At 41.8% G+C, this 24,314-nt stretch overlaps 1 protein-coding gene across 3 annotated transcripts; it reads left to right on the top strand.

Annotated features, from left to right (window-relative positions):
- Nucleotides 1-5,043: 5,043 nt before the first annotated feature.
- On the top strand, nt 5,044-24,026 carry med20 (mediator complex subunit 20). 3 transcript variants are annotated; one of them, XM_043716550.2, is made up of 4 exons: nt 5,044-5,193; nt 16,223-16,374; nt 19,996-20,249; nt 22,372-24,026. In XM_043716550.2, the coding sequence occupies exons 1-4, from the start codon at nt 5,180-5,182 to the stop codon at nt 22,585-22,587; spliced, it is 636 nt and encodes a 211-aa protein (XP_043572485.1). In that variant the 5' UTR covers nt 5,044-5,179; the 3' UTR covers nt 22,588-24,026. The 3 variants fall into 3 exon arrangements, with proteins under 3 accessions (XP_043572485.1, XP_043572486.1, XP_043572487.1); XM_043716552.2 differs by lacking the exon at nt 5,044-5,193 and adding an exon at nt 16,812-16,908 and having other exon boundaries at nt 16,237-16,374; XM_043716551.2 differs by lacking the exon at nt 16,223-16,374 and having other exon boundaries at nt 5,062-5,193.
- The last annotated feature ends 288 nt before the right edge of the window (nt 24,027-24,314 follow it).

Raw genomic sequence — 24,314 nt, 5'->3', positions numbered from 1 at the left:
ACACCTGGAGGAAACCCGCGCAGACACAGGGAGAATGTGCAAACCCCACACAGACAGTCACCCAAGGTGGGAATTAAACCCAGGTCTCTGGCGCTGTGAGGCAGCAGTGCTAACCACTGAGCACCTTTTCTCCCACTTGGTCCCTTATCATACCCATTGCTTCCCTTTAATCGTCAGGAGGCTTTACAGGCTATCTTGCTAATGCAGGCCCTTTGAAAGAGAAAATCTATTGTCATGGTCACTGCCCCTGCAAATTATTCTCCTGCAAGTTGGACTGGGGCAAAAACAGAAATTGATGAAAAAAGCTCAGCAAGTCTGACAGCAGCTGTGGAGAGAAATCAGACTTAACATTTCTGGTCGAGTGACCCTTCCTCAGAACGGATTCACTTGAACTGGGATTGTTTCCCTTAGACTACAGAAGGCTGATTGAGATCTACAAAGTTATGAGGGCCACTGATAAGAACTTTTTGCCCCTTTATAGTAGAGTCAGTAGTAGTAGGAGGTGGGGTGGTGGGAGGGTGTACAATTTTATAGGGGAATTTGTTCCAAGCGGGTAGCTGGGTGTCTGGGAATTATTGCCTAAAAGTATAGAATAGATGGGAACCCTCAAGGTAATTAAAAGTATTTAAATCAGCACTTGAATACTGTAATATACCAGGTTATGAGGCAAGTGCTGGAAAATGGGACTGGAACAGATAGATGCTTGATGACCAGTAAAGGACACGATGGCCTGAAGAGCCTTTTTACCTGTGTAAGATCTCCTTGATTTTATAGGCGAAAGTGAAGACTGCAGATGCTGGAGATTAGTCGAGAGTCTGGTACTGAAAAAACACAGCAGCACAGGCAGCATCCGAGAAGCAGGAAAATCAACGTTTCGGACAAAAGCCCTTCACCAGAAATGAGGCTGGGAGCCTCAGGGGTGGAGCAATAAATGGGGGGGTGGGGGGGAAGCTGAGAGCAATAGTAGATGGAGGTGGGGGTAAAGGTAAAAGAGGGAATGATGAAGCGGATAGGTGGGAAGGAAGATGGACAGGTCATGAAGGCGGTGCTGAGCTGGAAAGTTGGAACTGGGGTAAGGTGGGGGAATGGGAAATGAGGAAACTGGTGAAATCCACACTGATGCCATGTGGTTGGAGGGTCCCAAGGTCGGAGATGAGGCGTTCTTCCTCCAGGCATTGGGTGGTAAGGGAGGAAGCCTAGGACCTGCATGTCCTTGGCGGAGTGGGAAGGGGAGTTAAAGTGTTCGGCCATGGGTGGTGGGGTTGGTTGGTGTGGGTGTCTCGGAGATGTTCTCTGAAGCACTCTGCGAGTAGGTGACCTGTCTCCCCAGTGTAGAAGAGACCACATCGGGAGCAATGGATACAGTAAATGACATGTGTGGAAATGCAGGTGAAACTTTGATGGAGTCTTGGATGGAGGTGTGGGCACAGGTTTTTCAATTCCTGTGGTGGCAGGGGAAGATGCCAGGAGGGGAGGATGGGTTGTTGGGGGGCCTGACAAGGTAGTGGTCGAGGGAACGGTCTTTACAGACTTTATGCTTATTAAAAAGGTTCCATCAGCTTTACTAACTGATCATAACATTTTGTCTCCAACCCCATAACCTATGTTCCTCTAATTCTAACTTCCTGTCATCATTGATTTTAATCACTCCATCATTAGTGGCTATACCTTCCCTAGGCCTCCATGCTCTGAAATTCTTGCCCTATATTTTCCTGCTTCTCTATCTCCCTTTTGTTTATACTCATCTTAAAACCTATTTTTTCTTCAACAAAACATTTGGGCCCTAATATTGTTTTAAGTAGCTCAGTATATAATACCCCTTTGAAACATATTGGCATGTTTTATGACATGAAAGATCCTATATAAATACAAATTGCTCCCTCAATATACTTTTGGTCCTTTTACCAGTTTCCTTAATTGGCTCCTACAGTCCATGCCCATCACTTCAAGACTTGATTCTTCTAACAGACAAATGGATTTCAGAGGTTCAAGAAGGTGGCTCATCACCACCACCTTTTTAAGGGCACCCAGGGATGGGCAGTAAGTGCTGATCCAACCAGAGATGTTCATCCCATGAGTGAATGAAAAGAATTCTGCACAAGTCTCAACTCACTCAAAACAAGACAGATGCCCTCAAAGGTTCACTTTTCTGCCATCGTTCCAAAACTCACACTTCTTTCATATCCAGTTGGGACATGAGAATTTAAGTTTAAGCCCCAAGGTGCAATAATTTTGAAACATGCTGCCTGATATGGTAGTGGAAATACTTTCAAAACTTTGAAATGTAATTATAGCATAAATCCATAATTATTTGAACAGAGAAAATAGAGCTATGGGGAATGAGCAGAAGGTTGGGACTAGTCGAATTGCCCTCTCAATGAGAAACTATCGACATAAAACACCCGGTAGGTTCGTGTTGTGCTGCAGGATTCTATGGTACAGGATTACTCACATGTTTGGCAAAGGTCAAAAATGCTCTGGTTCCTCAGGATCAATTTAGCAGCTGGCTCTTGTCTGCTTCAATCAGCATTGTATCATCTTGTCCTGTAAGTGGAAGGACAACGTCAAGATGTTAAAGTAGTTGGGAACTCATTGTGGCGATATGCTTCTGCCGCAGCATCATTTTGCATGTCTGTCAACACTTGTAAACATGGACATATATTGTGTAATTAAACGTTGTTCAGATGTCAATATACCACGAATTTGCGATATACGTAGAGTTGGGCGGTGTGGACTTGTTGGGCCGAAGGTGCTGCCAGATCTGCAAAGTTAAACTCTATTTTGATATCCAATCTATTATGTGTTTTTTCGGTATCCCTTTAGTTCTACACAATATGTATTTTGGCACTACATGCGACTTCAATTAAAATCAGGGGAGATGTTTGAAGATTAGTCATACAGTCATACAGCACAGAATCCGACTCTTTTGTCCAACAAGTCCATACCGAACGTAACCCCAAACTAAACTAGTTCCACCTGCCTGTTCCTGGCTAATATCCCTCCAAACCTTTCCCATTCATCTACTATAGACCAGTGAGCCTGACGTCGTGGGCAAGTTGTTGGAGGGAATCCTGAGGGACAGGATGTACATATATTTGGAAAGGCAAGGACTGATTAGGGGTAGTCAACATGGCTTTATGCATGAGAAATCATGTCTCACAAACTTGATTGAATTTTTCGAAAAAGTAACAAAGAGAATTGATGACGGCAGAGTGGTAGGTGTGATTTATATGGACTTTAGTAAGGCATTCTACAAAGTTCCCCATGGAACACGGGTTAGTAAGGTTAGATCTCATAGAATACAATGAGAACTCACCATTTGGATACAGAACTGGCTCAAAAGTAGAAGACAGAGGGTGGTGGTGGAGGATTGTTTTTCAGACTGGAGGCCTGTGACCAGTGGAGTGCCACAAGGATCGGTGCTGAGTCCACTACTTTTCATCCTTTATATAAATAATTTGATTGTGAGCATTAGAGGTATAGTTAGTAAGTTTGCTGATGACACCAAAATGGGAGGTGTAGTGGACAGCGAAGAAGGTTGCCTCAGATTGCAATGGGTTCTTGATCAGATGGGCCAATGGGCTGAGAATTGGCAGATGGAGTTTAATTTAGATAAATGTGAGGAGCTGCATTTTGGGAAAGTAAATCTTAGCAGGACTGATACACTTAATGGTAAGGTCCTAGGGAGTGTTGCTGAACAAAGAGACCTTAGAGTGCAGGTTCATAGCTCCTTGAGATTGGAGTTGCAGGTAGTTAGGATAGTGAAGAAAGCATTTGGTATGCTTTCCTTTATTGGTCAAAGTATTATGTACGGGAGTTGGGAGGTCATGTTGTGGCTGTACGGAACATCAGTTAGGCCACTTTTGGAATATTGCATGCAATTCTGGTCTCCTTCCTATCGGAAAGATATTGTGAAACTTGAAAGGGTTCTGAAAAGATTTACAAGGATGTTGCCAGGATTGGAGGATTTGAGCTATAGGGAGAGGTTGAATAGGCTAGAACTGTTTTCCCGGAGCATCGGAGGCTGAGAGGTGTATAAAAATCATGAGGGGCATGGACAGGATAAATAGACAAACTATTTTTCCCTGGGGTGGGGGATTCCAGAACTAAAGGGCATAGGTTTAGGGTGAGAGGGGAAAGATATAAAAGAGACCGAAGGGGTAACCTTTTCACTCAGAGGGTGGTACGTGTATGGAATGAGCTGCCAGAGGAAGTGGTGGAGGCTCATACAATTGCAACATTTAAGAGCAATTTGGATGGGTATATGAATAGGAAGGGTTTGGAGGAATATAGGCCAGGTGCTGGCAGGTGGGACTAGATTGGGTTGGGATATCTGATCGGCGTGGACGGGTTGGACGGAAGAGTCTGTGTCCGTGCTGTACATCTCAATGATTCTATGACTCTACTGATCCAAATGTCTTTTAAACATTGTAATTTTATACACATCCATCACTTTGTCAGGAAGTTCATTCCACCGCTAACCATTATCTGTGTAAAAGGTTTGTACCTCACGTCTTTGTTAAATCTCTTTCACTTTAAAAAATGTGTACCCTAGACTTGAAATTCCCCATCCTAGGGAAAAGAAAACTACCATTAACCCAGCAGTATTGTAGAAAACAATGTAGATGGAACATTTTTTTTAAACCGTGTTTAATTTTGCTTTAAATAGTTCCCTTACTCTCAAAGGTTGGTATGAGGTCGTGATCAAGTTTGTCATCAAGGGCAGGGGATGTTTGTCTGACCTGGATCTTTAATGCTGGGATGCCTGTTCAACCCTGATTGTGGAGAGCAATTGCAGCTAGGAGGTCTGCTTGTCCAGTAGGGGCGCGGTTGCGGGAGAGCCACTTGTCCAGTCGGGGCGCGGTTGTGGGAAAGTCACTTGTCCAGTAGGGGCGCGGTTGCGGGAGAGCCACTTGTCCAGTCGGGGCGCGGTTGCGGGAAAGTCACTTGTCCAGTAGGGGCGCGGTTGCGGGAGGGTTACTGTGAGTGAGGTGAGAGACGCTTCTTGGAGGGTTTGCGATCGTCGCGGTGCGGACAGCGCAAGGGAGGAGGTGAAGGATGGTGCAGTATTGGCGCTAAAAGGGAAAGAGGGAGATTGTGATCGTATCTTAGCAGCAGGAGGTGACTCAGGAGGGTGTTGAAGGATTGCAGAGTTGGAGGAAGAGCCGGAGCCGAGAGGATGGGTGTTACCTGGTGAGAGGCACCTTTTTCATGAACTCTCTTTATTCAAAAGAACTGTCAGTGCAGGGGGAGGGAGTTGAGCTTTAGCAAGGCAACCAGAACTGAATTCAAGAGCATTCAGTAACCTGGGATCTCCAAGACAATTTCACATGTTAAATTTGTATTATATAGAGCAAAAAAGACGTCAAAGCATCCCTCTTTGTCAGGAGCCTCCAGCATTTCTTGAATGTGGAATATCTAAGTTGCTTAACTCATTGCAAATCATTCTAAGGTGAAATGCTTGTGTCGGATTCGTCCGTTTTTATCTTAAATGATTTCTTTCTGACACAATTACAGATTCTGACCAGTTCCCCTCTACTATCAGACGTGAGTGTAACTGGAATCAACATGCATATTTAGGCCTCACAGAGGGACTAAGATTCGAGACTTGCTTTGCACTTTCTGCTCTGAGTTGTAAATTGGACAAGGAGTTGGGTTGGTTTTTGTCTCCAGAGGATGCTGGGGGTCTGGAATATACTACCTGAAAGTGTGACAGTGGTAGAAACCTTCATCACGCTCATGAATATATATATAAATTGTACTTGTGGTTCCACAGCCTCCAGGGTTACAGACCAAGATCTGGAAAATGGCATGGGCACAATGGGACCGAATGACCTCTGTCGCAGCTGTCAATTTTCTACGTTTCAGAGGCATTTGGGTTGAAGGGGTCATTAGAGGTGCAGGAAAATAAAAGCAAAGTACTATGCATGCCAGCGATCTGAAATAAAATTCAGGAAACTCAGCAGGTCAAAGGGCCTTTTGTCATGAGAGAAACAAGCATTAGGGTTTTGACTCATGAACTGTTCATATTGATCTCAAAACATTAACTCGTTGTCTCTCCAGAGATGCAGCCAGACCTGCTGAGTTTCTCTAATCCTTTTTTTTAGCATGTAGACACATGCAAAGTTGTGTGGATTAGTGGTGCTGGAAGAGCACAGCAGTTCAGGCAGCATTCAAGGAGCTTCGAAATCGACATTTCGGGCAAAAGCCCTTCAGGAATAAAGGCAGTGAGCCTGAAGCGTGGAGAGTTGGTCTAATCCTGCCAACACAACCCTTGTTTGTTTTTCCAAAATACAATACCTTGCATTTATCCAAATTATCTGCCACTCAGTCCATTATGATCAAGTTTCCTTGCAATCCTGGACAACCTTTCTCACTGTAATGTAGACTGGGAAACTGGCAGAATAGAATAGAGTCTTTATAGGAAGCATAGGATGAGGATTTATAGTTGAGGGGACTGTGGGAGTCAGGGGTTTGCAGTGTATATCGGTGGCCAGCCCTATCCTCAGCAATGGAAACAGATGTCGAGGAAGGGAATTGAGTCAGATGATGATTATGCATCTTCACCCTCACTTTGGCCATTTGGCAACATAAGCTCATGGTTAGGCACCTGACCCTCTGGTGATGTCTGCTTATTTCAAAGTAGTGGCAAGGTCCTTCATGGCTGCCATCTGCCTTTGCCACTTGCACTCCACAGACTGCTACCACGTCCTGATAAAGCTTGGTTCCCATAATGAGATGCTGAGCAGTGGACCAGTTCGAGTTTTTGCATTTTGAAGTGACATTGCATGAGGGATTCTCTAGCCCTTGCTGTTTTATATAATGTCAAATATCTGTCCATGTAGATGTCAGCAAAAGTTGGTTTTATCTCCCTGCCACACACAGCCAATCCCTTGAATAAAGACATGTTATAGCATGGGGTTGGCCACCTGGAAATTATTCCTGATGAAGGGCTTATGCCCGAAATGTCAATTCTCCTCCTCAGATGCTTTTCTAGCACCGCACTCTCGACCTGGAAATTACCCAGCTATTAGATTCTCAATCCTGATTTTGGAAATCACCATCAAATAATTCTGTGAGAGTGCAGCAAGGCACTATCTTAACATATCTTTACTCTCACTTGTAGTTAGAATATTATCTAACCTGAAGTTTATCAAAGTGCTGTTGGTAGCAAGAACTGCTAAACGTTGATGAATACCAATGATTTGACTCTTATTTCTTTAGAATTTCAGCGTTATGCTGTCCAAAAAATTCTGTTTTCAATCCTTTATCATTGTGGTGCATACCACAACTATCCTTGAAAGGGTAAATATTTTAAAAACATAAAATGTCATATCATATCACTAGAACTGCTTACTTTCATTGACAATCCTAACTATTGCACGCAACAGGTTTAAGTGAATAAACTGACTCGTGTCAGCAATGATCCGAGGCAGCATAGTATTCAATATTCTAAAGCTATTGCCAATATCCTTGCTATGGAACCCAAGTAATGTTACTAGTTTGGGCCAGAGGGCATCCTGGAGGTTTAATTATATGATCTTTCACTCCCACCCTCCCACTGTTTGCTGCCCAACACTCCCTTTTCTCCTGTACCATGTGTGACATCAACAGACTCAGTTACTCAATTGGGTGGTTCTGGACTCAAAATATCAGTTTTCCTATTGCTGGGGTCGGGGGGAGTTCCGACTCATCCATGCTGACCAGATATCCCAACCCAATCTGGTCCCATCTGCCAGCACCCGGCCCATATCCCTCCCAACTCTTACTGTTCATATACCCATCCAAATACCTATTAAATGTTGCAATTGTACCAGCCTCCACCACTTCCTCTGGCAGCTCATTCCATACACGTACCACCCTCTGCGCGAAAAGGTTGCCCCTTACGTCTCTTTTATATTTTTCCCCTCTCACCTTAAACCTATGCCCTCTAGTTCTGGAAACCACCTCCCCAGGGAAAAGACCTTGTCTATTTACCCTATTCATGCCCTTCATGATTTTATAAACCTCTATAAGGTCAGCCCTCAGCCTCCGACACTCCAGGGAAAACAGCCCTAGCCTATTCAACCTCTCCCTATAGCTCAAATTTTCCAACCCTGGCAACATCCTTGTAAATCTTTTCTGAACCCTTTCAAGTTTCACAATATCTTTCTAATAGGAGGGAGAACAGAATTGCATGCAATGTTCCAACAATGGCCTAACCAATGTCTTGTACAGCTGCAACATGACCTCCCAACTCCTGTACTCAATACTCTGACCAATAAAGGAAAGCATACCAAATGGCTTCTTCACTATCCATTCTACCTGCAACTCCACTTTCAAGGAGCTATGAACCTGCATTCCAAGGTCTCTTTGTTCAGCAACACTCCCGAGGACCTTATGATAAGTGTATAAGTCCTGCTAAGATTTGCTTTCCCAAAATACAGCACCTCACATTTATCTAAATTAAACTCCATCTACCAATTCTCAGCCCATTGGCCCATCTGATCAAGAACCCATTGCAATCTGAGGCAACCTTCTTCGCTGTCCACGACACCTCCAATTTTGGTGTCATCTACAAACTTACTAACTATACCTCTTATGCTGACATCCAAATCATTTATATAAATGATGAAAAGTAGTGGACCCCGCACCGATCCTTGTTCCACTCCACTGGTCACAGGCCTCCAGTCTGAAAAACAACCCTCCACCACCACCCTCTGTCTTCTACCTTTGAGCCAGTTCTGTATCCAAATAGCAAGTTCTCCCTGTATTCCATGAGATCTAGCCTTGCTAACTAGTGTTCCATGGGGAACTTTGTCGGACGCCTTACTGAAGTCCGTATAGATCACATCTACCACTCTGCCCTCATCAATCCTCTTTGTTACTTCTTCAAAAACCTCAGTCAAGTTTGTGAGACATGATTTCCCACGCATAAAGCCATGTTGACCACCCCTAATCAGTCCTTGCCTTTCAAAATACATGTACATCCTGTCCCTCCAACAACTTGCTCACCACTGACGTCAAGCTCACTGGTCTATAATTCCCTGGCTTGTCCTTACCACCCTCCTTAAACATTGGCACCACATTAGCCAGCCTCCAGTCTTCCGGCACCTCACCTGTGACTATCGATGATACAAATATCTCAGTAAGAGGCCCAGCAGTCACTTCCCTAGCTTCCCACAGTGTTCTAGGATACACCTGATCAGGTCCTGGGGATTTATCCACTTTTATGCATTTCAAGACATCCAGCACTTCCTCCTCTGTAATATGGACATTTTTCAAGAAGTCATCATCTATTCCCCTATATTCTAGATCTTCCATATCCTTTTAAATAGAAAGTACTGATGCAAAATGCTCATTTAGTATTTGCCCCATCTCCTGCGGCTCCACACAAGGGCCACCTTGCTGATTTTTGAGGGGCACTATTGTCTCCCTTGTTACCCTTTTGTCCTTAATGTATTTGTAAAATCCCTTTGGATTCTCCTTAATTCTATTTGCCAAAACTATCTCATGTCCTCTTTTTGCTCTCTTGATTTCCCTCTTAAGTATACTCTTCCTGTCTGTCCTGGGGATTTATCGACTTTTATGTGTTTCAAGACATCCAGTACTTCCTCCTGTGTAATTTAGATATTTTTCAAGATGTCACTATCTATTTCCCTACATTCTGTGTCTTCCATATCCTTTTCCACAGTAAACACTGCTGCAAAATACTCGTTTAGTATCTCCCCCATCTCCTGCGGCTCCACACAAAGGCCGTCTTGCTGATCTTTGAGGGGCCTTATTCTCTCCCTTGTTACCCTTTTGTCCTTAATGTATTTGTCATAACCTTTCTTTGATCATGAGTTTGGTTATTTGAGCTATTATTTCCTTATGTGATTCAATGTCCTGTTTTATTTTATAATGCTCCTGTGAAGTGCTTTGTGGCATTTTATTATAGTGGAGGCGCTATATAGATGAAGGATGAAGTTGTAAAACATACTGTGGTGCTTCAGAAGGTCGCTAATTATTAACAGCTATATCTTTTGGCCTTCTGACTGTTGATTCATTTCCTGTTGCTGGGAATATTAGTCAATCTAATTTCACTTTCTTAGTTGTAGTAGTTAGTGCTCAACAATGTTTTCTGTAGGAGTAGATAAGGGGACCTGAATTTTCAATTTGATTTTATTTTTCCCTAAAAATATACTTTATTCTTAAAATTTGTAAAGGAGCAGCACATAGTAATGTGGAGCTGATACAGCATTAAGTATAGTAAAGGGCTTGTAATATGTGGCACTCTTGAGATGCCTCTCAATACAATGAGAGCTAAAATTTATATCCAATTCATGTTAAGTATTCAAACCATTTTTAACTTGGTTTCCACTCACTTGTTGTAAAATGGCAGGAGGCCTTGATTTTGTTTCTTTCCCAGATGAGCCTTTGCAGCTGCTGCTTCTGGCTGTAGTGCATCCGTCAGCATGTAGTCCTGCCCTTTTGGAAAGTGCCCGTCTGCAACACTTTGTCATGGGCACTCCTTGCACTAGAGCTCGGGGAAGTTTTGGGCCATCCAAAGTGCAGCTGTCACTGAGTTGATGGTCGTACAGCAGCAGTTGTTGTTTATCTTAGTGTGTGCACATAGAGCACTCCGTTCTGTGTTGCAGAACTTGTTGCTGGTCAAACAAGGTCTTAATTTTGTTTGAAAATTCTGCTGTTGAGATGTTCTACCAGATGATTTTCACAGTCTGCTCAGGGAATTCCATTTTTCTTTTCCAAAATATGTATTATTCATGGAATTTAAAAAAGTATATTACAAGCCCTTTCTACTTAAATTACAAAATTTACAACAAAATTTGTCACCTCCATTCATCCTGTTCCACTCTCGGGTGTTTCAATACAATTGTAATTGTACTAATATGTACAATATGCATTCCATGTTAGGAATGCCAATGATAAAATGCCATCAAATCAAACATTTTGGAAAGTGCCATAGAAATGAACTTCTCATTCTAAACCATGTTCCACTCTGAGATGTCTCAATGTAGTTCAATACTTTTGATATTCACAGTGTACATTCCTTGTCAGGTGTACAGCATGGTAGGTTCTACTGTTTAACAATCCCTCAGTATATCATGACTGAAAGGCCTTAGACAGCGATCTGTCCAAAAAACAGACACACAGGCAGATAGAGACACAACCAGCCAGCACCTCTGTGGACTCTCTCAAGCTTCCGTGTGTCCCTCCAACATGTAGCCCTGGATCTTGGAATATGCCAGTCTGCAGCATGATAGAGAGCAATGTTTTGCACTGAAGGGCCAGCCTACAGACCAAGGCATTAGATGATTATTTAAATAGAAATGCTATTCAAATTAATGGCAAAAAAAAGTAAGGGAAGGGCACTGAGTTATAATGCTTATTCAGAGAACTGGAGCAGTACAATGGGCCACACTGCCTCCATCTGCACTATAATTATCATGTGATTGTATGAAGCTTCAGACAGTCCAAAGGGTATCTTTCACCAGGTTGATAGTCCTCCAGCCACATTTAATAATGTCACAATGTGCATCCTTGAGAACAACCCGTAGGGCACAAAGCCCTTTGTGGCAGAGCTGCTCAAGATGAACCTTGACAAAAAAAAAACACTACTTCTCTTCAGGGAACTGGATCTGACTGTTTCCAGTGTTGAATTTGCAGTCTGTTGTATTGCTTTATTTCTCTCCAGAGAATGCCAGTGCTTTTATGGTGGAGGTTCTTTACTGCAAAGTAACAAGCTGAGTTTTTGTTCTGACACTGTAAAGTTATTTTTAGTTACTTTCAACAGCCTGAAAGCTTTCAAAGTTACAGAAACAGAAGTGGCTACTGAAACGTGTCACTAGTCTATATCGCTCATCAAAGTAGACAACACACCAAGTGTAATCCTAAATAAGTTGATCTCCTGGTTGCTTTTAGATCATTCCAACATCAATTCCCCCTGATTTATTTTTAAAAAAATTTCTGCATATACAGTGGATTAGTTGTGTAAAGCCAGTTAAAACATTCCTGCCCAGACATATTTCACTTATAGAGTCATACTGGCCCAACAAGCCTATGCCGACCATAATCCCAAATTAAACTCGGCCCATATCCCTCCAAACGTTTCCTATTCATTAACATATCTAAATGTCTTCTAAAATTTGTAACTGTACCTGCATCCACCAGTTCCTCTGGAAGTTCATTCCGCACACAAATCACTCTGTTTTTTAAGAAAGAATTGCCCCTATGTCTTTCTTAAATTCTTCTCCTCTCACCTGAAAAATATGCCCCGAGTGTTGAAATCCCCTACACTGAAAACTATGCACCATCGCCTTGAAATTCTCCCCCCCCCCCCCCCACTTAGGGAAATTCACCTTATCTATGCCCCTCATTATTTTATAAACCTCTATAAGGTCACCTCTTAACCTGACACCTGACATGCTGCTGTGAAAAATGTCCTAATATATCCACCCTCTCCTTATAACTCAACCCCGCCATTCCTCGTAACATCCTGGTAAATTCTGAATGGACCGCTCAAATTTCAAATCCAACGTTGATCTTGCTTTTTGTGCACCTTCTTTGCAGCCTTAACTTGTATTCCTTTCTCCATTCAATCACCCTATGATCTTCATATGGTATGATCTACCTGTACTGCACGCAAATCAAAACTTTTCACTGTACCTAGGTACGTAACCGTAATACATCAAACCAAATCACATAAATCTCTTCTGTACACTTTTTAAAATTTTTAATCTTTAGAGAATTTAATTTCTTCAAGCCTAGAAGCTAATAACTACAATATTACCATTGCGAAAGCTGCAAATAAAAACTTATCAGCGAGAAGAAAAGGTTTTAGAATTTCAGTAGTTTGAGTTATAAGTGTTTTTGGGAATGAATACACCACAAGTGTTCAAAGCTATTCAATCATTTTGCAAATTCTTCCAGAATTCCCTAGCTTCTGACCAGTCCCATAGGTTGAACAGTTATTCAAAAAAAGGCAGGTGAGAGAAATTATATCCAGTTATCCTTTTATCAGTACTCGGGAAAATTCTGAAATCTAATAGTTGAGGCATGATAATTGGGGAGTTGTAAAATCGTAATGTAATAAAGCTGATTCATGGCTGATTTATGAAAAGGAAATGGTATTTAGCCAGCAATAAGTTTTTTATGAGGGTATAACTAGTCAGGTAAGTAAAGGGGGCCAGCGGAGATAGTATATTTTGATTTCCTAAATGGGGAAGGGAACACAGGCTGTGAAAGGATTTGGATGGGTGAAGTGAGTCTCGCGCACATGCTAGTTGGAATACTGGTACAATGCCTCAGATTCCGGTTAAGTAAAAACTGGTGATGTATGAATACAGTTTAAGAAGCCAAGCTGCCGTGAGCACTTTTTAAAAAAAAATTCACCCATGAGGCGTGGAAATCACTGGCTCGATCAGCATTTATTGCTGATGCCTAGTTCCCTTTTGAGAAGGTGGTGGTGATGAGCTCCCTTCTTGAACTGTTATAGTCAATGTGCTGTAGGTAGACCCACAATGCCATCAGGGAAGGAATTTTAATAATTACTCTGTGTAAAATAATGGCTGGGCATGCTGACTAGCTTCTGTGCCGAGCTTTTCTTTTATTGGGGGTGGGGGGATGTACTTTCGAAGGTCAGTACTGCTGGATTTCTTATTTCCTTATTTTTCTTTTTTCTCCTTCCTAAGAATTTGTACTGACGAATCTGTACCTATGTACCTTTGTACTTAAGATACCGCATAAATGGTGACTTGTAAACCTTTCACTGTACTCATGTCAGTACACTTGACAATAATGCTGATTCAATTCATTCATAGCCCTGGTCCTGAGTAGCTGGTTTTGAGACATGCTACTGGATAATGTGGGAAAATGTGAAGTTGTTTGCTTTTTGTTCGGATGAATTGAAAGGCAGAATATCTTTCAAAAAGTTGAGGTACTTGGAAATATTGATGTTCAGAGGGACTTGAGAGTCATTTTAATCACTAAAAGTTAACACATAGGTTCAGCAAATATTTAAGAAGAAACAAATGTTAACCCCTAAGACAGTGGAATGTACAAGTCACAGAATCCCAACTGTGTGGAAGCAGGCCATCCGGCCCATCCTCAACAGTTCAAACCAACCCTTCACAGAGCATTCACCCTGATATCTCCCCCACCCCGTCCCAATCCCTGTAACCCTGCACATCCCTGGACTCCATGCGCCAATTTAGCATGGCCATTCCACCTAACGTGCAAAATCTGTGGACTGTGGGAGAAAACAGGAGCACCCAGAGAAAAACCTGCACATGGGGAGAGAGTGCAAACTCCACTCCCTGAGGTTGCAATTGAACCCAGTTCCCTGGCACTGTGAGGCAGTAGTTGCCACCCTTGTATAGTGGAGTGGTACAGGAGCTCAGTGAGAATACATCTGGGATGTTGTATATAGATTTGCTTGCCTTATCCAAGAAACAATACACCTGTTTTAGAGCACACACAAAAGAAAAATCTTTTCTGAACTCTTTCAAGTTTCACAACATCTTTCCAATAGGAAGGAGACCAGAATTGCACGCAATATTCCAACAGTGTCCTGTACAGCTGCAACATGACCTCCCAACTCCTGTACTCAATACTCTGACTAATAAAGGAAAGCATACCAAATGGCTTCTTCACTATCCTATCTACCTGCGACTCCACTTTCAAGGAGCTATGAACCTGCACCCCAAGGTCTCTTTGTTCAGCAACACTCCAGGTGGTTTCATTAAACACACAACTCTTAAGGGAGAGATGCTGGGACCTATTTACCCTGGCTTGGGCAATTTAGAACTAGGGATCCTAATTTCAGACTGAAGTGTCAACCATTTAGGACTGCGATGAGGAAATATTCCTCCATTCAAAGAGTTGTGGATCATTGGAATTCTCCATTTCAGAAAGCTATGGAGGGTCAGTAACATAATTGAGGTGAGATGAAATGGAACCTTTGGATAGTTAAGGAATGGACAGGTATGGGAATAGTGTGGGGAAACAGATAGAAGATCAGCTGTGATCTGATTGAATGTTGGGGCAGACTCGAGGGGCTGAATGGCTGACACCAGCTCCTGTTTCTTATGCTTAGAATTTATGACCTCAATTGTTTTAAGTAACACACAATCTGATTTGTACAGGTTCCAGTTTCACCCTCAAACCAATCTGGTTGGTTCTGTCAGTTTCTATTCCTGGTTTGTAATTGATCTGATTGGATCAGACAGTTCTCATTTCCTGCTTCCTAACGGATTTGGTTTGTACCAATAGTCACTAATCAAGTGATTTTTTTTTCCCTCTGGATACTGACTGTACAAAGTGAAAGGAAAGCTGTGTATCTGAGGGCCTGTTGTAAGGGGTCTGCATCAGAAATTTGTGAGAGGGCTAGCCCCTTCTCTGTGCAAGTATTAGGATTAGTTCCTAATCAGTGCCAAGGTACAATAACTGCTGTAACGGTACTGGGCCCAAAACCTGTTGGTCATGCATTCAGATTAGGAGGAGAAAGTGAGGTCTGCAGATGCTGGAGATCAAAGTTGAAACTTTATTGCTGGAACAGCACAGCAGGTCAGGCAGCATCCAGGGAACAGGAGATTCGACGTTTCGGGCACAGATTCCACTGTGACAAATTGTGAAATGGGATTTGTGTGCTCATATGAAGGACAATGCTGTCTTTAGTAAACCTGCCCACACTAACACCCCCACCACCTCCCAAACTTTTATTGAAAGCAGCCTGATGGCCCTATGGATCACTCTAGTCAAGTAGTGATTAATTGCAATATTGAAATGGTTATTTTTCAGGAGGATTTTCCAGCTCTGTACATCAGGTAATTGGGACGTTTAGCTTCCTTAGTTGAGGTAAATGTGAGCTTTGATTTTAATTGATCAGACAATGGTGTGTTCTTGCTTTGGGTTTAAGGGTGCTCTTGTGGGGAACAGTAGCATTCCTATTTCTGAGACAGAAGGCCCAGGTTCAAATCCCACCTGTTCCAGAGATTGTCATATATCTGAACCTTGATTAAAGATGTCTATGATGCTTGAATAGCCTGCTCAACCTTTTGCACTGGACTCGAAAACGTCTTATGCATCTGTATCCCACAGATAGGGAGATCTTTCAGGATGTGAGGTGAAAGAATAGAATGGAAATGCAAAACTCATTCCTTTGCTCTCTCTACTCCCAAACTTAAAATGCTGCAGGTGAATCTGTGCTGAGTTTTGTTGATCTGCTGATTCTCATTCGCAGCGTTTCCCAGATTCCTGCAGTTGAGGGGAAGAGTGTCCAGCAAGCAGTGGAGATGCTCACCAAAAAACTGGAGCTATTGGGTGCTGTTAAGCAGGGGACCTTTTGCGTGGACTGTGAAACCTATCATGCAGGACCAACTGTAACCATCCCAGGTAACTGTCACAAATACTGAAGACCCAGGAGTCCTTTTCTGCCATGTAGTAATTTGTGATCATTTCTTCACATGGTGTAAAATATAAAGGGACACACTTTCACAGCCTGCAGAGCCCTGCAAAACATTTTGAAGCAAAGTTGGCATCTTTGCTGCAACACTTGTAAGTCCTAATTCTATCCTTCTTGTCCCACTTCTTTCAACACTCCCATGTCACGCTTCTTTCTATGCATTTCTGATTCCCCCCCCCCCCCCCCCCAACTGCCTCTGTCCCATGCTTTGTACTTTGCTCTTCAGTTCCCCTTGCCTTTTGTTTTATTTCTCCACCGACCTCCTTCACCTGCTGCTGCCCCTAGTCTTTGGCAATCAGCCATTTGCCACAGGTTGCTGACCCCTGCGTGCCAGGTGCATCAACGTTTGCCAATCTTTGCCCACCAGATGGACCTAACAGCCAATCAGAACAGTGAAAACTGCATATTGTTGTTACGGACAGTGTAACTTCACAAACTGCTGACTTGGAAAATTGATACATAAAGTAAGTTTTGCAAAATGTTCCTGTCCTTTTCTCTGAGCAATTTCTCTGAATTGTTTCACAAGATGGTGCAAGTTAGATGTTGTTATAACCAGGTTTTTGTTTTGGGGACAGAATCAGTCCATTTTTCCTAATCCCTGATTTGGCTGCAACAAAGATTTTTTGGTTGTTTTTTGCAAGCTGCAGTATCACACTACTAACAAAACGCAATACCTGCCAAAGGTTTGCAAGTTTGTGAGTTTTTCTTGAGTAAAATGCAGTGGAATTTTATTACTCATTAACATGAAAAAGAAATAATAAAACATGACCTCAAACACACACAAACTTAAGTGTTAAGTTTGAAAGGGAGAGTGTGTCTGGAATAAAACAGGCAATTTAAAATCAGAGTTGTTACAACATACAAAAAAGGCCCTTCAGCCCATCATGTCTGCACACATCATAAGCATCTATATTCTAATCTAGTTCTGACTTCATTTTCTTTTCCAAGTTGGATAATCGATAATTCATCTTAATGTGCTTAACATCCAGAAAGATAGGAGGAGGACAGCAGCAGAATAATTGCTGCAAACTTGAAAAATCTATGATTGAAAATCTTACGTCATTCTGTAGTTCAATTTCTGAGGTGGTGGACAGAAAATATTACTACCTTCGTGTAACACAAACAGTTGAATGGCAGTTTCTTCTATATCATGTTGTAAACCCAGGAGGTTTAAATCCACTTCCTAAATGAAACAAACTGTCCTTTGTTTTAAGCTAAATGGGTTGCTCTCCATCTGTCTGGCAATAAAAGTAATTAGAAAGATTGGTAAGATGTTGACCTTTGTCTTAAGTGGCTGGATAAAATGAGGTGGAAGTTTTATTCTGGTATATGAAGCTTCAAGTGGTCCCCATTTAAAATACTGGCTTGAAGAAGAGTAATTTTCAAAATTGGAGCTAGGCCATTCAGGAGTAATTTGACAAATCAGTTCTTCCCAAGTGGTGTAAATCTGTAATAGTGTCTCTCTCTCTCTCTCTCTCTCTCTCTCTCTCTCTCTCTCTCTCTCTCTCTCTCTCTCTTCCCCCCCCACCCCCCCACCGAAAAAACTGTTGAAGCTTTCATGCTCAAATGACAACTTCAAATCTGGGATGAATAGATTATCACTGCTTCTCTTTACAGAGACACTGCTGAGTATTCCCAGTGCTTTCTATTTTTATTTATGGTATCATGTTCACTTCTGGGCGCCATAACTTCAGGAACAAGATATTAGCCTTGGAAGGGCTGGAGCGCAGAAGAAACATTTTTTTTCACTCACAATTGAGGGTGCTGAGCAAGCTCATTGAATGGACAGAAGCAAAAAACCTTCAACATGTAAAATGAAATAGCCTAGGAGCTGGAGAGTTGGATGAGGCTAAATTGCTACTTGACAGCCATGTGGCCTTTTCCATGCTGTGATTTTCTTCTGTTTCATCCTAACAGTGCTGGAGCTAATAGGGTTAAATTATGAGGATAGAATATGTGGACTAGACTTGCATATTTGAGTGTAGAAGATGAAGGAATGATCGATTTCAAAATATTTCTGATTGAAAGAACAGATAGAGAGAAGCTATTTTCACTTATAGTGTAGAACAAGGGGCATTGCCTTAAACTTAGACGTAGACCAGTCAGGGGTCATGTCAGGAAGCACATCTTCACACAAGTGTTGGAAATCTGGAATTCTAAGCACTCGCTCGCTCGCTCAACTGCCCCCTGAACTAAGACAGTTAAATACAGATCAGTTGTGTCTTAATTAATGGACTGAATGGCCTACTTTCCCTTGCATGCAAAGATTTTGCACCCAGCAAGAATCAAAGGCTAGAGGTGGGGAGAGGAAGTTTGGGTTTCTTTTGCTTTCTTGATCAGAATGTCAGATTATTTAAAAAATTGGCATGAACGCTCTCAATGTCAAATTTTTCATGATCAAAGCCTTGCTGAGAGATAATGTCACCAACCTTGGAAGTGGAACTTGGCAAAGAGCTGAACGGAAGGCAGATAGGTTTTCTTACAGAAGAAAGGATTGTGTCTTATTTTGGTTTGTGCGTTTCTAACTGCTGTACCTCATTACAGCTGCTTGAAACATCAGGAACCATTATAGGTATGATGCCAGCTGGTATTGATGTACATAAAATTACCTCAATAATATTAAAGCAATTCACATTCACAGCCACCACATTGGTGTCCCTAAGATGTTTATAAAAACTACCTTGAAAGACTGAACTGCTTGAAAGTTTGAGTGGCTCTTCATAATACATAGAATCACTTATGTTGCCATGGGCTTACCTATTCAGGAATGCAGTAGAACATGGTCTTTAAATGCTATTTCTATTGATGTTGGGCATGGATTCTCAATTTTATAATGCAAGACCTTTGAAATACTTAAGTGAATTCACTCGTGTAATGTCAATGCATGCAATATGTATTAAACATTTTCTTTTATAAACTTGGAGTGTATTTTGATGTCTTCCTGCATTACAATTTTGTCTTGCTTAAGCGTTTCCAATCTACTGAATTCAATGTTCATTTGCTGAAACAAACCTCAACCAGTGATCTCCAGAGGATGAGCATCTGCATTTGATTTTGGTGTTCATGAGTTCGGGAGAAGGCAATCAGCCAGAATTCTGGTTTTTGTTTGCCATCCATTGACTCTTAGTAGAAAACACATATGCATAGAGAGAGGACAGGGTTGTGAAAATGTATATGATAACTTGCATGGATGAATAGCCTACCATGTCCTACTATTTAACTGTGGGATAGCTTTCAAGGTGTAGTATCAGCAGGTGATCCAATGCCTATGGAATTTTAAGCCAGTCTGAATCAGTGAGTGCCTTCAGAAGAGGAAGCGGCTCAATTAATAAGTGATGTAAATCTCCTGCAGAGTGTAGTTAGAACTCTAAATACTGTGTGTGTGTGTGTGTGTTAGAGAGCATGATTTATTGCATCTTTGTTAGACAGCTGCAACACCCACCCTGAACTCAATGTGACCTTTGTGAGGCTGGATGTGTAACGAGGTCTTAAATCTCTTCTTTTGCCTTGTGCTCATTAATTCTAATGATATCCATCCTACTTTTCATCAGGGCAGGCTGCAAAGTTCATGTATGTTATGCACAACACAGAATATCCTCTCAGCTGCTTTGCACTTTTTGAAAACGGCCCCTATTTGGTGGCAGACTCAAACTTTGACACGTTGATGATCAAACTGAAGGGGTTTTTCCAGAATGCAAAAAGCAGCAAGATAGAGAGCCGTGGACCTCGCTACCAATACGGCGACTTCCTAATAAAGGTGGGGACAGTCACCATGGGACCAAGTGTGCGTGGCATATCAGTTGAGGTATGTTCATTGATTTCAACTGCAGGTACTTGTTCTTCGCACCTTTGTATTTTCCTGGCATTGTTTCTGGAGGATTCTTTGCCAAAATATTGTTTTAACTTTACGTTTATGTGATAATTAAAAAAGAAAAGTGCTCCCTTTGCTCTTCTTCAAAGCCTACTTTTATTTTTCCATGTTTAATGCATTGGTTTAGTTGAGTGTAATGTTGCATTTTGGTAAGGCTGAGCAAGGCAGCACGAACACATTTAATGGTAGGGTCCTGGGGGTGCTGTTACATAGATCCTTGAAAGTGGATTCGCACAGGGTAGTGAAAAAGGCATTTGGCATTCCCACCTTCATTGGTCTGAGCATTGAGTATAGGAGTTGGGACTTTGTGTACGGCCGTACAGTTCATTGAAGAGGCCACTTTTAGAATACTGTGTAGAATTCTGATCGTCATTCTACAGGAAGGATGTAACCTTGAGAGGGTGCAGAAAAGACTTATAAGGATGTTGTAGAGGGTTTGAGTTACAGGGAGAAGCTGTAGAGGCTGGGCTTTCTTTCCTGGAGTGTCGGGGGCTGAGGGTGACCATATACTGGTTTATGAAATCATGGGGGGCATTGATAGGGTGAATAGCCAAAGAATATTCCCAGGGGGAGTCCAAAACTAGAGGCCATAGACTTAAGGTGAGAGGGAAAGATTTAAAAAGGACCTCAGGGGTAAGTTTTTCATGCTGAAAGTGGTGCATGTATGGAACTGTGAGGAAGTGGTGGAGGTGGATATAATTACAACATTTAAAAAGCATCTTGATGGATACATGAATAAGAAGGGTTTAGAGGCAATTAGGAATAGGTCAGTTTGGGATGCCTGGTTTGCGCGGATGAGTTGTTTCTGTGCTATATTGCTCTGACTAATAAAAATTATGATTTCAAAACACATGCTAAGCAATGTATACTCTACCCATGGGGTATTTGGTCAAGAGAGAGATTCTAATGAGGGTGCTAAAGGTAGTGAGATGGAAAGGTGTATAATAGAGGGTATTCCAGAGTTCAGAGGCCCAAGCCCTAAAGGCATGACTATCAATGATTGAGCAATTAAAATTGAGGATACAGAAGAAGCCAGAATTAGAGGTGACAGATGCTTTTGAGGGCTGAGAGTCTGAAGGAGGCTACGGAGATATGTAAGTCAGGAAACACAGAACTTGGTGCAAGTAAGAAATGGGCAGCAGCATTCTGGATAATTGCAAATGCAAAGTGGTATTTTGACCTGGGTTTGAGGGTGAGGTGGGTGGGTACAGATTAAGGTAGTCACAAGAAAGATTGAGAATTTTCGTTGTTTGTAATTAAACAATATCTTCTGAGTGAAGACTTGTTTGTTCCTCACAAGAATGCTTGTAGTAAATTGCAGTTTGCAACAGCTTTGATAGAGCAGATGCGTGGTAAAATGTTCCATGTTGAGTGAGTTCCCAGTGCCTTCCCCCATGCAACTTTATTCAGTTAACTGTATGTGACAGGAGTGGCTAAAGGTGCAATCTGTGTCGATTCCGTCCTTTGATGTGCAAACTTGAATCACTCCTTGTGCCAAATGGGATTATGGGGAGGGTAAAGGAAAACGGATGTTGGATGGTAGAGATTGGTGGGGAAGGTGAAAATCAATTGTCCCTTTTTTAGTAATTACAACAATTTGATTTTTTTAAAACTTGAAATCAGAATTTGAATAGAAATTGGATAGCTCCTGACTCTTTAGTTTAGTTTAACAAAGATGCTGGACTGATGTCCCTAAACAATGGCAGAGGTTTGGAAGTCTTTCCATGAAGGGCAGTTCATGCTAGTCCAGTGTTAATTTTTTAAATCTAGATAAATGCATTTTTGTTTAACAATGGTATTAAGGGAGGTGGGCCAAATGCAAGTATATAGAGTTAGGCCACTGACCATCCTTGATTTCAATGAATAGCAGAATAGGCTGGAGGGGCTGAATGGCCTACTCCTGATATCATGTATCCCTTCTTCCACTTTCTCTGTGACATCTGTTTTAGTCTTCTCTTGGCCTATCCTGGCAGTGACCTGACCGTACATAAGAGAAAACTTGCAGTTAAGTAAGATCTACATAAAAGAGTAAATATTGTGTTTTTCAAAATTCCAGGTGGAGTACTGTCCTTGCATTATCTCCAATGACTGTTGGAATCTCATGATGGAATTCATGCAAAGTTTCATGGGAAGCCATACACCCGGGATGCCTTCTGTATTCTCAGCAAAACATGATGGAATTTATACACCAACAGACACAGCTATTCAATACATGGAGCTGTTCAATAAGATTCGGAAACAGCAACAGGCCCCTGTGTCTGGAATTAGATAGACTACTTCAGTGTGGGAAATCTGAATTGAGTTGCATATGAACTTCATACTTTATATGTTTTGTTACTTTTTGCAGTCTAAACCACATTCTTGCAAAAGTAAATAGCACATGTTCAATATGGAATGTTCTAGGAATCATTCAAGGTGCTGCAAAAATTTCACACAGTACTTTCTGCTTCAAAGGAACAGAAGGTGTAGTCAAGAAAAATGGTTTGTTGCTTTCCCCCTCTATCGACAGATGTGGCCATTCAACATCTGGGTGTCACTTTTCTAATATGATCAGTGAAATCTTCCTGTGCGTTATTTTTAATCTCTCCTCTAACCCCACTATCCCAACTCTGCTCACACTGATTCCCTTGTTTGGAATGTCTTTGGAGTAGAATTATTCAATTAAATATGGCACAACCTGAAGAGATGACTCTGTGCTTTTGCAATTTCAAGCTTGGCAACCTTAAAACAAGTGGTGAGTGGAAGCTTTCAGCAAAGATCTGAAGGGAACGTACAGCCTTATGAAGAAGCATCAGTGGACCCAAACATTAACCCTGCTTTCACTCCACATGTGCTGCTAGATCTGCTGAGATTTTCCAGCGGTTTCTGTTTTGTTACAGCCTTGTGTTTGACCGCACATCCAATGATTGATTTGAAAGTCATGTGAGTGATTCAGACTGCCTGCCTGACTGTGGGTCATGTGGGGTTTAGAAATTCAGTGGCAAAGGAGAAACACTCTCCAGCTCCTAACAGCTGAATAATCTTTAAACAAAACCAATGTTGAAAATCCGAAATAAAAATAAAAAATGTGACAAATTTTCAGTAGTACATGCAGTCTCTGTGCAGAGAGAAAACTGCTGATGAAAGGTCATTTTGAATGTTTACTCTGTTCCTTACTTGCAGATGCTGCTTGACCAGAATATTGACTGTATTTTCTGTTCTGATAAATAAATTCTTAATGTCTTCCTGTGCAACCGTATAAGTCACAAGCTCAATGAAGATAAACTGCTTTGCTTTAGATTAGGACTGAAAGATTGTCTTAGGCTTTGTAAATGCCTTTTTCTTTTGCTGGTTCATGCTGGCAAATGAACTTACCGGCTTTGTAAAATTAGTGAGATAGATTTCAGTTTGTGTTAAAGTCTACATTGGATCAACATCGCAAGCACAGGCTGAGAAGCGAATTTAAACCAGAAGAATGTCCCATATCTGACCCGTTGACCCCAACTGGAGCAATTGTGTGGGCTTCTGGAGTGGACAAGAATGCTGCTTGTGACCAGACAGCCTGCTGAAGGCAGATCTGCATGTGAATGGTGCCCCTTGTGAGGTGCTGGTCAACTGCTGATGCTGTTGGGTGTTTCTAAATTTTGCCTATTAAACATTTGAAATTCTCTACAAATGTATCTATCATTGAATCTGGCTAATGCTGCTGCTTTTAAAAGAAAATCAAAAGAATTTGATGTGTTTGCTTTTTGTTTGTTGAGTGTCTGAACTATCTTCCAACTGGATAGTAATTAAAACTGGGGATAATTACTTTTTCTTTATCTCCTGGTCAAGGAGGGCTAAAGAACCACATGGTGTTCCACCTACCCAGATCGGCAAACTCAAAGCAAGAGTAAGGGAAGGATCACAATAGCCTGGATGTCTCCATTCCCTACTGCAATGAGATTCTTGAGGGCCATCAAAACAATTTACGGAACACAACTTATTCCCAAAAGTAAGATAAAACACCAATACAGTGGG

Source organism: Chiloscyllium plagiosum, unplaced genomic scaffold (genome assembly GCF_037043375.1).
Source record: "Chiloscyllium plagiosum isolate Xiang-an unplaced genomic scaffold, Cpla_swu_hap1 HiC_scaffold_26, whole genome shotgun sequence".
NCBI lineage: Eukaryota > Metazoa > Chordata > Chondrichthyes > Orectolobiformes > Hemiscylliidae > Chiloscyllium > Chiloscyllium plagiosum.
Note: the sequence above shows the minus strand (reverse complement) of the source record. Positions and strands in the feature narration are given on the sequence as shown.